The sequence below is a fragment of the Sminthopsis crassicaudata genome, chromosome 5 (genome assembly GCF_048593235.1).
Source record: "Sminthopsis crassicaudata isolate SCR6 chromosome 5, ASM4859323v1, whole genome shotgun sequence".
Taxonomy (NCBI): domain Eukaryota; kingdom Metazoa; phylum Chordata; class Mammalia; order Dasyuromorphia; family Dasyuridae; genus Sminthopsis; species Sminthopsis crassicaudata.
In genome coordinates, this window is record NC_133621.1 from 179,564,098 (window position 1) to 179,580,226 (window position 16,129).

Genomic DNA, 16,129 nt, shown 5'->3' on the forward strand with positions numbered 1-16,129 from the left:
TCAATGTAATTCACCACAATTTTCTCTTTTGATTCCCACAATCACTGCTTCTTATATACCCTCTTCCCCCTCACACACATGCACCTCAGGTTAAGAACCTCCTTGCCTCATATATCACAAAAATATTGAGACTTCTGGACCTCGATTTTCTCTTCTTCTGTAACCAGGCTTCAGGGTCTATCATTCAACTGAAACTGCCATCTCTAAAATTATCAATAATCTCTTAAGTACCTTTTCCGAAATTTCCATTCTTTTTTTTTTTTTTTTTTTTTTTTTTTAACCTCTCTGCAACATTTGACAGCATTAATTGCCTATTGGATATTCTGTCTTCTCTGGATTTTTGTGACCTTTTTCTCTCCTATTTCTCCTGTTACCTTATGTTACTTATTGATCTCATTAGCTCCATAGGTTCAATTGTCATTGAAATTCAAATGATTCACTGACACATATTTGGTGATAGTCTTCCTCCAGGGCTACAGTTAGGCCTGGATCAGCTACTTTTCAAACTGAAAGTCTTTGTAGGCCTCTCAAACCCAATAGGCTCAAAACAGAGCTCATTATGTATTCTCTTAAACTTTTCTCTTTCTCAATTTCCCTTATTACTGAGGATAGCACCTCCATCTTCCTAGGCTAACTAGCCACTTTATCGTTTTGACTGCTCCATTAAACTCGTCCCACAAATTTAATCAATAAATCTTATTTTCGTTTCTACTTTTATACATCTGTCCTATAATTCCCCCTTTATTCTTAAAGTCACTACCCAAGTTCAGGCCCTTATTATTTCTTGCTTGGACCATTGGGGATTGTCTCCCTGCCTCTAATCCTTCCTTATTCCAATCTATTTCTCTTTAAATGTTAGGATGAATTTTCTATCTTCTTTTCTTCCCTATGTTATTCAAATTTTTTTTCTCAATAGTATTTTATTTTCCCAAATATATATAATGATAGTTTTCAACATCTTTGAAAATTTTGTGTTCCAAATTTTTTCTCTCTCCCTTATTTACCTCCCCCATTCCCAAGTCAGCAAGCAAAAATGTACAATCTTTTTAAAAAAATTTCCATATTCCTCATGTTATACAAGAAAAATCAGACCAAAATCATGAGAAAGAAAAAGCAAACAAACAAAAAGCTGAAAATTCTATTCTCTGATCCCTTTCAGTCTTCATAGTTCTTACTCTGGATGCAGATGATATTTTCCACCCTAAGTCTATTGGAATTGTCTAGGATCACTTCATTGCTAAGAAGAGCTATATGTCTGTCATAGTTGGTCATCACATAATCTTGCTGTTATTTTGTACAATATTCTGATTCTGCTCCCTTCCCTCAGCATTAGTTGATGTTAAGTCTTTCCAGGCTTTTCTGAAATTAGGCTGCTTAGTTTCTCTGGTATAATATTATTGTTCTCTGGAAATGATGAGTGGGATGCTCTCAGGAAAAAAAAAAATATACCTGGAAAGTCCTCCATAAACAAAGTGAAATATACTATCTACAGAGTAATAGCAATGTTCTGGGATGACCAGCTGAAAATGACTTTGTTATTCACAGTTGTACAATTATCCACATCTACTCTAAAAGATTTATGATGAAAAACCCTATCCATACCAAAGAAGGAACTGATGGAGTCTGAATATAGATAAAAGCATTTTCTTTTTTTCCCCCTGAGGCAATTGGGATTAAGTGACTTGCCCAGGGTCACACAGCTAGGAAGTGTTAAGTATCTGAGACCACATTTGAACTCAGGTCCTCCTGAATTCAGGGCTGATTTGTATATACCGTGCATATATTTCTATTTATACAATACCTGTTATCTTCTCTAATAGAATGGGATGACTTCATTTTTCATTGTTCTCTGAATCAGACTGAATTCCCTAACAAATAGTATTATAGTTCCACAAGATTCACACCTATGATAATGGGACAAACTCAGTCAGATAGATTCATCTCATCTCACACAGCCTAGGTGTCAGGCCTCCCCTCCTTTGCTTCTCCACTGAAACCAAAACACAGGAAGGCCTCCTAGAAAGCTGGCCTGGGCCTCAGGCAAGGAAACTAGATTGTGAAGGAGATAATAAAGGAATTGGACTTTAACACCTGGCTATTCTCAAGGTGATTAATCTACTGAAACAAAAGGCTGCTCTAGAGACCTCCAGAACATTACACCTTTCCAGTCTTTTTAAAATTTACACTTTTATGAGCTTTATGATCCAATTGACTAGCCTATTTCAGTTCAGCAAATATGATACTCCATCTCGTCTTCTTTACATTTATACCCCATGCCTGGAAGACTCTGCCCTCTCAGCTTTGCCTTTTACTTTCTCTACTTTTCTTCAAGATTCCCAACTTCTGCAAGAGGCTTTTATCATTCCCCTCCCCCCCAAGTTGGTAGTTCCTTTTCCTTTCTTTTTTTTTTTTTTTTTCTTTTTTAAATTTTAATAGTTTTTATTTACAAGATATATGCATGGGTAATTTTACAACATTGACAATTGCCAAACCTTTTAAAAAGTTCTAATTTTTTCCCCTCCTCCCCCCCCCCCCATGGCAGGCTGATCAATACATGTTAAATATGTTAAAGTATAAATTAAATACAATATATGTATATATGTCCAAACAGTTGTTTTGCTGTACAAAAAGAATCAGACTTTGAAACAGTGTACAATTAGCCTGTGAAGGAAATCCAAAATGCAGGTGGATAAAATTAGAGGGATTGGGAAATTGGGAATTCTATGTAGTGGTTCATAGTCAGCTCCCAGAGTTCTTTCACTGGGTATAGCTGGTTCAGAGTTCATTGCTGCTCTATTGAGATCCCTTTCCTTTCAAATTATCCTGTATTTATCTTGTTTGTACCAAATTACTTATAAGTAATCTCCCCCATTAGGATATATGCTTTTTGAGAACAGAGACAATTTTGATTTTTAATGTATCTCCATTACTTAGGACAGTAGCTGCACATAGTGCTTAATAAACACTCAAAGAACATATGTTGTTCATAAAATAATATAAAATAATAATCTAACAAGTTCTGACATTTCCAAACAATTCAGAGAATAGTAAAATATTACTAGAAAAAGGATTATTAAAAAATCATGCAAAAATCATGCAAACCAGTAACTAAAGCTTTGATTGGTATGGTAAGATAAGGGCTTTCCCAGGGACTTCTAGGGCTGCAAAGCTTTGCACTAATCTAGTCATACAACAAAACAGAAGGCCTGAATTTATAGCCGAGGATTTCTGTTCCCATAATCAACTCTTTCCCTTTCTGTGATATTAGAACATAAGTATATAGTCAGGAGTTCAGGTAAGAAGCATTTGTTAGTACTTACTGGTTGCCAGTCATTGTGTAAAGCAATAGAACTGCAAAAAATATAGTCCTGTTCTCAAGGGACTCACAATCTACTGGGGAGACAACTTGCACCACATAACCATATATATCTTCTGTTGTGTGTGTATATATATATATAAATAGATAGATAGATATAGTATAAGTGGGTAGTCATATACCATATATCAAAATGGGTCCATGATTTATGCATAAAGAATGAGATCATAAATAGATTAGAGGAACAGAGAATAGTCTACCTATCAGACCTGTGGAGGAGGAAGGAATTTATGACCAGAGGAGAACTAGAGATCATTATTGATCACAAAATAGAAGATTTTGATTACATCAAACTAAAAGTTTCTGTACAAACAATACTAATGCAAACAAGATTAGAAGGGAAGTAACAAATTAGGAAAATATTTTTAAAGTTAAAGGTTCTGATAAAGGTCTCATTTCTAAAATATATAGAGAACTGACCCTAATTTATAAGAAATCAAACCATTCTCCAACTGATAAATGGTCAAAGGATATGAACAGACAATTCTCAGATGATGAAATTGAAACTATATCCACTCATATGAAAGAGTGTTCCAAATCACTACTGATCAGAGAAATGCAAATTAAGACAACTTTGAGATACCACTACACACCTATCAGATTGGCTAAGATGACAGGAACAAATAATGATGAATGTTGGAGGGGCTGTGGGAAAACTGGGACACTGATGCATTGTTGGTGGAGTTGTGAAAGAATCCAGCCATTCTGGAGAGCAATTTGGAACTATGCCCAAAAAGTTATCAAACTGTGCATACCCTTTGATCCAGCAGTGCTGCTATTGGGCTTATATCCCAAAGAAATACTGAGGAGGGGAAAGGGACCTGTATGTGCCAAAATGTTTGTGGCAGCCCTTTTCGTAGTGGCTAGAAACTGGAAGTTGAATGGATGCCCATCAATTGGAGAATGGTTGGGTAAATTATGGTATATGAAGGTTATGAAATATTATTGCTCTGTAAGAAATGACCAGCAGGAGGATTACAGAGAGGCTTGGAGAGACTTGCATGAACTGATGCTGAGTGAAATGAATAGAACCAGAAGCTCGCTGTACACTTCAATGTTGTATGAAGATGTATTCTGATGGACTGGATATCTTCAATATAGAGAAGATCCAACTCACTCCCAGTTGATCAATGATGGACAGAAACAGCTACACCGAGAGAAGGAACACTGGGAAGTGAATGTAAATTGTTAGCACTACTGTCTATCTACCCAGGTTACTTATACCTTCGGAATCTAATACTTAACGTGCAACAAGAAAATGGTATTTACACACATATATTGTATCTGGGTTATATTGTAACACATGTAAAATGTATGGGATTGCCTGTCATGGGGGGAGGGAGTAGAGGGAGGGAGGGGATAATTTGGAAAAATGAATACAAGGGATACTGTTATTAAAAAAAAATTACTCATGCATATATACTGTCAAAAAAATTTATAAAAAAAAAAAGTATAAGTGGGTGGTAATCCCATTAGAAGCAACTATCATGGAGCATGGGACTTGGAAATGCATTTTGTAGAATAAGATTTGAACTATTTGTTGGAGGAAGCCAGGGAAGAAGAGAGGTATCAGTGAAGAGAGAAAGCATTCCAGAAATGGGAGGCAGACAGTGTAAAAGATGGATTCCTGACAGAATCAGGAAATAGAGGAAAGGTATCTTCTATCTCTTCTTTGCAGTCATTCTTATTCTTAATATTTTTGCAAATTTTTATTGTTTTTATGATTGTGGTTCTTTTTATTTGCTTTATTGTATTCCTTGTTTCCTTGGTTGTTTACATCATATTACAACAGCTTACATAAGTCTTTCTATGCTTTTGTATATTCATCATATTCTTTATTTTTTGTAGCTCTACTGCATATTATTACATTCACATACCATATTTTGATGAACTATTCTCTATATGATGGGTATCTACTTCATTATTTAAGTTTTTGCTGTTATACACACAAAAATAAAGGTGCCATAAATATTTTGATATATATTAAACTTTTCTTTTTGTTAATGATATCCTAAGGATATAGGCAGTGGAATCTTTGGGTCAAAGGGTAGTGCTAGTTTAGCCACTTTATCTGCATCTATACTAATTGCCTTCCAGAATGGCTGAATTAATGTACACCTCTACCAACAATGTATTAGGATGCTTATCTTTCAACTTTTTTTTTCCAACACTGACTATTCTCCTTTTCTGTCATCTTGATAGGGGTTGAGGTCCCTTTAAGATTCCTTCCTGATTCCCCAACTCCCATGGCTGACCTTTGATTTACAAATCCTGGTCATCGGGCCTATCCCAGCCCCCATGGGATCTGAGCCAACTTGGGAAACCACCCACAAGCCCCTTTAGGTATAAAAAAGCCAAACTGGAGCTCTCTCTTTGCAGGAGCCCTTCCCCCCCAAACATTTTATCCTTCTGGCCATGTAAGGGTTTCTGTCTGCCCAGTGACCACCTCTGGTCCTGGCCTCTTTCTACCTTTGCCCTTACTTCTAAACCCCTACAATAAACTTTTTTTTATCAATCTAGGTTTTTGGGACTGTAAATTCCTTTTACAGGGGACTCCGCGCTGTCAGGGGACTATCTTTGTGCATACCCAAAAGGGGTTCCCTCTTTCCTAACTCTCATCAATCTTTTCTAATTTTCTGGGTGAAGTGAGATTATGGCTTTCTTTTAATCTTTTCCTTTCCTTTTACATTCTTGGGAATTGTCATACAGAACAGTTTTCACTTCTAACTTTTCCCAAAACATTATATCTGTACCTACCCTTTCAAGTTACTGGATTTACCTTTTCTGTGCTACCTGACACACTGAGTGAGGAGGAAGAATGGGCATTTTCCTCATTGTCACTTCTAGATCTTCTCTCTACTTCATTTACATAACAACTTAAGATTCATTCTATCTGTTAATTTTTTCAGGATTTTTGGCTCCTGGCTCATTATCTTTCTTTTTACCCCAACTTCTGCCCCCCCTTCACCTTTTTAAAAAGTAAATAGTATTTTTTATTTATATATAAAAATAGCTTTTCAAAATTCATTTTTTAAAATAACATTTTGAGTTTTAATTTTTTTCTCTTTTTTTCCTCTTTTCTCTCCTCCAGATGGCAAGGAGTCTGATCTAGTTTTATATATGTGCAATCATGGTAAACATTTTTCTATATTAACTATGTTGTGAAAGAACAAACAAACAAAACCAAAGAAAGTGAAAATAGTACAATTTGGTCTGTATTCAGACTCCCATCAATTCTCTCTCTTGATGTGGATAGAATTTTCCATCACTGGACTTTTGGAATTGTTTTAGATCACTGTGTTGCTGAGAAAAACTATATCTATTGTAAACTGCTGTTATTGTGTACAGTGTTCCTTCCATTTTTTTTTCACTTAATAGTATTTTGTTTTCTTCAATTACATGTAAAAATAGTCTTAAACATTAATTTGTAAGATTTTAAATTCCAAATTTTTTCCCCGTTTTCCCTTACATCTCCCCTCCCCAAGACAGCAAGCCATCTGATATAGGTTATACATATATAATAATTTTAAGCATATTTCCATATTAGTCACATTGTGAAATAAGAATCAGAACAAAAGCAGACAGGCCTGGAGAGACTTACATGAACTGATACTAAGTGAAATCAGTAGAAACAAGAGAATACAATACATGGCAACAAGATTATAAGATGATCACTTCTAATGGACGTGGTTCTTTTCAACAATGAGAAGATTCAGGCCAGTGCCAATCACCTTGTGATGAAAAGAGCTATCTGCACCCAGAGAGAGGACTGTGGGAACTGAGGGTGGTTCACAAGATAGCATTTTCACTCTTTTACTTGTGGTTTGCTTGAATTTTATTTTCTTTCTCATTTAATAAAAACATTTTGAACTGATTTTCTTGTGCAGCATGATAATTGTATAAATATGTATGCATATATTGGATTTAACATATATATTTTACTATGCTTAATGTATATTGAATTACTTTCTATCTAGGGGAGGCGATGGAGGGAAGGAGGGGAAAATTTGGAACACAAAGTTTTGCAAAGGTCAATGTTGAAAAATTATCCATGCATATGTTTTGAAAATAAAAAGCTTTAATTTAAAAAAAAAAAATATATATATATATATATATACACACACACACACACACACACACACACACATATATATATATATATATATATCCACAAAGGGAACAAGTATTGCCAGGACACATGGTTGGAGTGGTGGGAAAAAATTATGCTATTGGTCTTACAACATTGCCAATGTCTTCTGGTGTTATCTCACTGTTCCCACTAGTCATTAGTGATGTACATTCTCTATAAAACTTGGGGGTTGTATACAATTTCTCTTGAATATTTATTGTCCCTTCTTCATCTGATAAAGCTGTTGTTTGATGTTGCTTTACTAGTTCCATGATTACTACTAGTTCTCATCAGGCACAGCTCCAATGGGTACAAAGCTATTCGTGAAGCTGGGCAATTTTCCCATCCCTCACATTCCAGTTCCAGCTAGAATACTCCTCTAAAGTGCATACAGTGACATGCTTATGTACATTCAGGCATTTACAATTTCATTTTGTGTTAGACTCATTTGGATATAGGAGATGGAAAAGGCAGGAGATAATTCTTCTTGGTATTTGATAACATATTTGTAAATATATAGGTAAAAAAACCTGAGCTGTGAGGAAGCAATGGATAAAGCAGTGGATAAAGCACTGTTTTGAAATTGAATGGGACTAATTGGATGAAGCATTTCTCAGTATTGAGTCACATGATCCCTGTTAAATAAATGCTTTCTCTTTGTACCTGAAGATCTGATTACTTAATTTGGGAAAGGTGATCTTACACACATCCCACATAGAATTACAGATTCATCTTCATTTTTTCAACTCTGATCTCATAAACTTGCTAGCTCTATGACTCTGGACAAGTCACTTAAACCTGTTTACCTCAGTTCATGGTGTATAAAAAATGAGCTGAAAAAGAAAATGAACCATTTCAGTATCTTTGCCAAGAAAATTCCAAGAAGGGTCACTGAGTTGGACAAGACTAGAATAACTGAACAACAAAGACAAATAAAATGAAAAGAATGAATAATAATTAGCTAGTTTATTTAGGACCTCAAAGAATAAATATCAATGTCTTTGAAAACTAACAATGAATTTTTAATTTTTAAAATATTTTTATTGTCTGAACCTGTGATTTAATTGATATGAATAATTCCTGGTGTACACATCATAAATAACTTATAAAGAATCACCTAGGACTATTATTTGTCCTAGTATTTGTCAGGTAAGATTTGAATAACAAAGCTGGTTGGCCCTATATGTACTATATCAAGCTGCCTCTCCAAACTTAAAAAAAAAATGGCTGTTTAATATTTTTAAAAAATTAATTCTCAATTCTCAAATCCTCCAACTCCTTCACTCGCTGAGAAAATCAACAATATTAATTAAACATGTGAAATCTTGTAAAACATTTATTAGTCACATTGCCAAAAAAAGAAAATAAAAAAAATTAGACTTTGATTTGCACTGATTCCAACAGTTCTCTGCAGATGGTTAAAATTTGGAATTGTCTTTGATCATTGTATAATCAAAGCAGCTAAGTCACAGTTGATCAATCATCTTTACAAAATTAATATTACTGTGTACAATGTTCTGCTCATTTAAGTCTTCCCACGTTTTTCTGAAGCCATTCCCTTTATAATTTCTTATAGCATAATAGTATTCCATTATGATCCTATGCTATAACTTGTTTAGCCTTTTCCCAACTGATAGGTAAATCCCTCTTCAGTTTCCATTTCTTTGCCATCACAGAAAGAGCTGCTATAAATGTTTTTGTAAATACATGCCCTTTTCCTTTTCTTTTGATCTTTTAGGATATAGACCTAGTAGTTCCAAATCTGCCTAACATTTTCCTTTTCTGCCAAATTAGCCAATTTGATAGGTGTGAGGAGGTATCTCATTCTTGTTTTAATGTGCATTTTTTCAGTCAAAAGTCTTTTAGAACATTTTCTCACAGACTATTGATAACTATTTCTGCTTGTGTTTGTTCATATTCTCTGCTCATTCATCAATTGGGGAATGACTCTTTATACAAATGACTCAGTTCCCTATACATTTGAGAATCTAGTAATGAATCTTTTAAAAAAGTATACATTACCTAGAATTAATTTTTAGTTTTATTAAAAATTCCCTTAACAAGAATGAGTATTTAAATACATAAAAAAGGAAGAAAAAGAAAAATTTATAATTAAAATTCTATATGTTCATTTCAGTCAGTTTTATATTGAACAAGATGAGGTGAGATCTTTCAAGACAATTGTGAAAATCGAGTAAGGCTTTATCTACTTCAGAGTTTGAGTAGGCCTGAAGGACTCTGAGCATTGATCCAAGGGCATACTTAAGTCCCCTTCCGGCTTTCCTCCCATGACATCATTTTCTCCCTATTTCAGTCAAATATGGACAACTATATACTTATCGGTCAAGTTCAGTTTCTTGGGTAGTTCCTGTGTTTAGAATGTAAGATCCTCAGCCAATGAAGATGAGGGTCAGTGGTGGGAGGAGATATTTGCCACAGAGATTAAGTGTTAACCCTGACCCAGAAGGTGCTTCCACCCTTCAATCCTCTGCTTCACAGGGTGGGATGCCCTTCTCATGAGAATGTACAATAAACTTTGCTTTGCTTCTAGAGATCTCTCCAGATTTTTATTAAATGGTGACCCCCCCACCATTTCTGAACCACACAATATATATCCAGAGAATATTTTAAATGATTGTATTTAATGAAAGCAAAATATAACCATGAAGCTTATGGATTTGCTTTTCAATTTTTTTTTTTTGGCAATTTACATTCATTAAAAAAAAGGAAATGTTAAATTTTAGGTAAAGATCACTGAAAATAAGAATTTATTTTATTTTATTTCAAGTTCACAGATGCTCTGAAATATATTCACATCCTCCTTCAAGGTACAGGAACTCTAGGTTATGAATCTCTGGCATAGAATAAAAAAGATAACATTCTTTAATAGTGCCACTGACAATAAAAAATTGTCTGGGAAAAGATATAATATCACTGGAAAATTTCCATGAGAAGGATATATTAAACTCACAAATTTCAATGAGGTGATTCATTATTTTCTCTTTTAAAAACTGACAAAATTCAGGGGCAGCTAGGTGGCGCAGTGGATAGAATACCAGCATTGAAGTCAGGAGATCTTGAGTTCAAATCTGCCCTCAGACACTAAGCACCTAGCTGTGACCCTGGGCCAGTCACTTAACCCCAAATGACTCAGGGAAAAAAAAAAAAAAACTGACAAAATTCAAACAATTGAATAGAAAGAACAGAATAGAAAGCAATGCAGTTTAATAAAACAAATATATGGAAGGTAGGAGAATTTGCATATAACTCTACTTTGTTTAGCTGTGTATGTTGACATTTAATTTTGTTGAGCCCCGAGTTTCTTTATCAGTAAAATGGGAAGGCTGTCTAAAACTTTTTTTTTTTTTTTTTAATTCCAACATTTCCCTTGTTGATTACCAATGCTACCATCATCTTTTTTCTTCAGTTTTAAGTGGAGGAGAAAAAAATCAGTAACACATGTTTAAGAACATCAACATTTATTTAACATGATAGAAAAGAAATGAGATATGAACATTTGCATTTAAACAATAGTAACTTTATATACTTATATTGCAAGTGCTCATTGTATAATATATACACAATGAACATAATTACATTTGTACACAAACTAAGTACTGGAATTGGAAACCTTATTGCTGTACACACCTACTCCAAAGAAGTAAAAGCCCAGTACCTCAAAATACCTACACTTTATTTATTTTTTAAGGAAAAATAGGCCATAACATTTGTGTATATACTGACAACAGTGTGGCAGTAACTGCTGACGCTGCAATGTGACTGAGTGCAATGTGACTGAGAAATAATTACAGCAAAAAACAGGACATTTCACTTAGCAATAATAAAATGGCACATTTTAAATACACATACATATATATATAAGATTTTTACAAACCAAGTGTGAAACAATGCATTAGAGTAGCCAAGAGAAAATAAGCTTCAGTAGAGATGTGTAAAAAGGAACCAATTTCTAAAAAGTCAAAATCCAAATGTAAATCAACTTTGAATTAAGAAACATTTAAATCTGGAACACAGCAACTAAGCTATGGCTGTAGGCTACACATTAAAAAGCACCATTATTTATGTGCACTGAAATCATAGCAGCAAGCTGGTGTCATAATAGATAACCTTGATATTGTGGAGTGTACCTATGGGCCATTAAAGCTATTTTGGAATAAACATTTCCAGAAGTGATAAAATGATGCTCTGTGGCTAAAAGCATCTGAACTATGAATTTCATAGATTTAAGAGACTGTACAAATTCTTCTGACATTTCCATAGGTCCATATCCTTAACTATGAATTGTTTCAACAGAAGCTGTTGTAGCTAGAAAAGAAGAAAAGAAAATTAATTTTACCATCCACAAAATTAAAAGAAGTAATGTTTCACATTTCTAATTAAGGACCATATACAGAAAAGACATGTTTATATACAAGGCTGTTAAACTACTAAAACACAGTAATAAATAAAAAATGTTTGTTGATGAAGGAAAAGGAAGAACCAATAATTTGCTGGACTAAACTAAAATATGTAACAATATGCAAATATCTAAATATACAAATCAACGTGCTTTACAAAACTTAACTAAATGCGGCCAAAGCCAAGAATTAAGAAAGTATTGGTCAACCTGCCATCTGGGGAAGGGGGTGAAGGGAAAAATTGGAACAAAAAGTTTTGCAATTGTCAATGCTGTAAAATTACCCATGCATATATTTGGTTAAAAAAAAACAACTATAATTTTTATAATATAATAATATATATTTTAATTTAATAATAATATATTTTAATATAATAATAATATAATTTTTATAATATAAATAATTTTTTAAAAATTACATACATAGGCAAGAAAATAAATTAAAATAGCAAAAATTAGGATGATACTTGCAGAGCGACTAAATTATCATTCTGTGATATCACTGTCCCTTTAAAATAGTTGAAAATTGAAAAAGTATTGGCTAAATAACAAGATTTTATTATCAAAATGGGTATAAAATATATCAAAACTTGGCATATGTTGCTAGCTTTTCAACTAGTGAGTAGGTTTAGAGCTTGAACACATTTGATTTTTGCTGCTTTTACTGAACCAATAATGTTAATTGTCTTTTAGGTAACACTCTCTTACCAAGACTGAAGCAACCATTCTCATGTATAGTTTGGCAATAATATTTGACCTTTTCCTGTCACATGGGTGTGTTATTAGTTGCGCTAAAATGACTAAATTAATAGGTCTTAAAGGTCTAAGTGGCATAAGTATCAGTGGACTTAAGTGGACTTAAGTATCAGATGACTAACAATTATTTGATGGCTTAATTTGAATTAGAGAATAAAAAGAGGGCAGCTCTGGACAGCAAAAGGACTGGGCCATGGTGCCATTTGAAGTCTATACAAATAACAAGCAAGAACAAAAAAGGGGTATTTGTTTCTGTGTTACTTACTGTGCTTAAGTAAAAATTATAAGCACCAGAAGACTAAAACACAGTTAAACAATAATTTCTGGATCAAAATAGTCTGAAAATAGAAAACAAAGGCATTTGACAAAATCTACTGCTGTAGATTCTGAAACAGAAGCTCACTCAATTTATTTTTAAAAGAATACAACAAATAGTAATGATAAGAGACCTGCAGAGTTTAAACTTCTCCAAATAGAAGAAAGAGTAAAACCTCAACCAGCCCTACCTATCTCTAAGCTTTTCCTACCTACTGGTTCCTTTCCTACTGTCTTTAAACATATGTGCTTAAGTCTATTCCTCCACCCCTTGAAGCCAAACTAAAATCAAACTCCTAAACTTAGAGCCTACCATCTTGTCAAGCCATTATCCTCTATCCTTTTCAGACCAACTCCTAAAATTAGTTATCTACCTTCACTCCTCTACTTCTCACCTTCTAACTCAGTTTTAAATCCTATGCAATCTTGCTCCCAACCTCATTATTTGAAACTGCTCACTCTAAACAAGACAAAGACCTCTTAGTTAAATTAAGCCCAATGCACTGGTTCTTACTCATCCTTTTGGACTTCTCTACATTTGACATTATTCACTCCCTTTTCTTTCTGGATACTCTCTCCTACTTTAATGATTTATGATTCTATTTTCTTATGCATTTCCTCCTACCTAGCTAGAGCTAGTCCTGGTCAGTCTCCATTGCCATCTGACATCAGATTGGCTATATATCTCACCCCCTAACTACAGGGGTCCTTTAAGGCTCCATTCTAGAGCCTCTCTATATTCTCCCTAGGTGACCTCATCAACACTATAAGCTTAATTATCATCTTTGTGCAAATGAACTGGAGATATATTCCAGGTTTATTCTCCTTGGACCTTTAGCATCTAGGATACCAATTGTTTACCAAACACCCCCACTCTACTGAAAGTAAATTAGAGGTCCAGGGTTGTTTACAGCCAGAATTATCTTAATCTGAAGTAAACAGGAAGGAGCACTGATAGGATTCTAAAAGGATCTTTTTGATTTTGATAGGGCTTTTTGTTCAAGTGGACCTTTATCCACCTGGGTGGAGATCTCCGGTAGAATTCTTAGAATGTCTAGCATTGACAAAGCCATCATAAATCCAGTTACTGTATCCAATCAGAAAGCCAAATTATGATGTCAAACTCCTTGAGAAAGACCTACTGTCCCAAGAGCTGCTAGGGACTTTAAATGTTATCTGGTTTAAATGGTTCATTTTACAAGAGGAACTTGAAAGAGGGGTTTGGCTAAGGTGATATAAGAGATTTGGGGTAAAACAGTAGATTCACCACTGGAACCCACCTAAATACCCAGATTCCCCACCTTGTAATCTATGATTTTGAACTTGTATTGAGGAAGAATGTTATGCATGCATGCATAAGGGCTGTTCCCTCCTTTAAGAATGACATCACATTAATTTTGATAAGAATTAGCTTTCCTCAGCAATATAATCATTTAAGAAAATTCCAAAAGTCTCACTAAGGAAAATGCTATACACTCCAGGGAAAGAATAATGGAATCTAAATATAGATCAAAGCATACTATTTTCACTCTTTTTTGTTTTCTCTTTCTGTGTTTTCCTTTTGCTATGATTCTTTCACAACATGACTAATGTGAAAATGTTTAATATGCTTGTATATGTATAACCTTTTATCAAATTACTTGCTATCTTAAGGAGGGGAAGGAGAGGGAGAAAAATTGAACTCCCAATAATCTTGTAAAGAAGAGAGCCATACCCCAACATAGTATTTTTACTTCTTTTGTTGTTGTTTGCTTGAATTTTATTTTCTCTATTTTTTTCCCTTTTTGATCTACTTTTCTTATGCAAGGTAATTGTACAAATATGTATACCTATATCGGATTTACATATATTTTTACCATGTTTAACATATATAGGGGGAGGGAGAGAAGATCTACTTTACTGTAATTCCTTTGCTAACTCATTTAGAGTGCTAAATTCCTTTTAATGTTAGCTGCTCAATCTAACAGAACTTTTCTAACAGAATAATCTCCATATATTCTTTATAATTTGTTCAGTCATTACTTATATTTCCTTAGTTTCTAACTGTTCTTTGTCACTCAAAAAAAGCTCCTAAAATTATTTTTTAGATATATTGGTTTTCTTTAGTCTCTCTGGAACATAAACCTGTAAGTGGTATCATTGGGTCTAAAAGCATGCAGTGTACTAACTTTGGGATTATAGTTCCAAATTGTCTTCAAGAACAGTTTACGTAGTTCAATCAATGTATTAATGTACCTGTTTTGTGGCTTACTTGATGGCTTAATTCTCCATCACCAAGCCAAACACAACTCTGTTAGGGAACTTGTTTTTTCCCTTAACTGCTTAAAATTACTTTTCCTTGATAAAAATCCTAATGGATTTAGCGCACTCTTAGCAGTATCATAAATCTGCCACTTAGAAGATGTCTAAGTCTACAAAAAAAATTTTTGAGACAAGGGACCATAATCCCAATAGGCTTTTGGGGTATTACCTTGTATTCCATCATTTTGGTGGTCCTAGTATGGGGAGAGTCTGATTGTACCCCATAACCTCAACACCATTTCTGTCTTTCAGATGCCTATTTTGGATTTATCCAGGACTCATTTTCCCTCACTTCACCTATCCAATTAATTCCCAAATATCGTCATTTCTAACTCCATAATTTCTGAAGGCACTGATTTGCCTATTGCTGATCTAGGTTACTGTAAAATACTCCCTGTTAATCTCTCTTCATTCTAACTCATCCTCTTTTCTTCTGCTAAAGTGATTTTCGTTAAATGCAGATTTGAGCATAACACTAATATAGTCAATAAAAATGAGAAATTCCATACTTTCTCTAGTATAAAACATTGACTCAAACTCCCTTGTTAACCATGTAAAGTCTTTTGAAACTTGGCCCAACTTATATTCCAGCTTCATTATACACTAGTTGCTCTCCTATACTCTGATGTAGAGTCAAATTGACCTTGTCTCTGTGCACTCCCCCAAATTGCAAAGTACTTATTTTTTTTTATGTTCACTCTTTACATACAAAGAATGTTTCCCCTGACATGTATATAAAAGATGTTTCAAAAAGTCTAACTGAAGTCCAAAGGTTTAAAAACTTAATTCATTATGCCATCTGAATTATTAACTATATTCTGCATACTTAAAGACT

At 34.0% G+C, this 16,129-nt stretch overlaps 1 protein-coding gene across 31 annotated transcripts in view; it reads right to left on the bottom strand.

Annotated features, from left to right (window-relative positions):
• Positions 1–10,967: 10,967 nt before the first annotated feature.
• Positions 10,968–16,129, bottom strand: part of PLEKHA5 (pleckstrin homology domain containing A5) — a 176,365-nt gene continuing 171,203 nt past the window's right edge. For all 31 annotated transcript variants that reach the window (XM_074268917.1, XM_074268918.1, XM_074268913.1 and 28 more), the window contains one exon: positions 10,968–11,831. In XM_074268917.1, the coding sequence (XP_074125018.1) occupies positions 11,813–11,831 (19 nt within the window). In that variant the 3' untranslated portion in view covers positions 10,968–11,812. The remainder of the gene's footprint in view (positions 11,832–16,129) is intronic.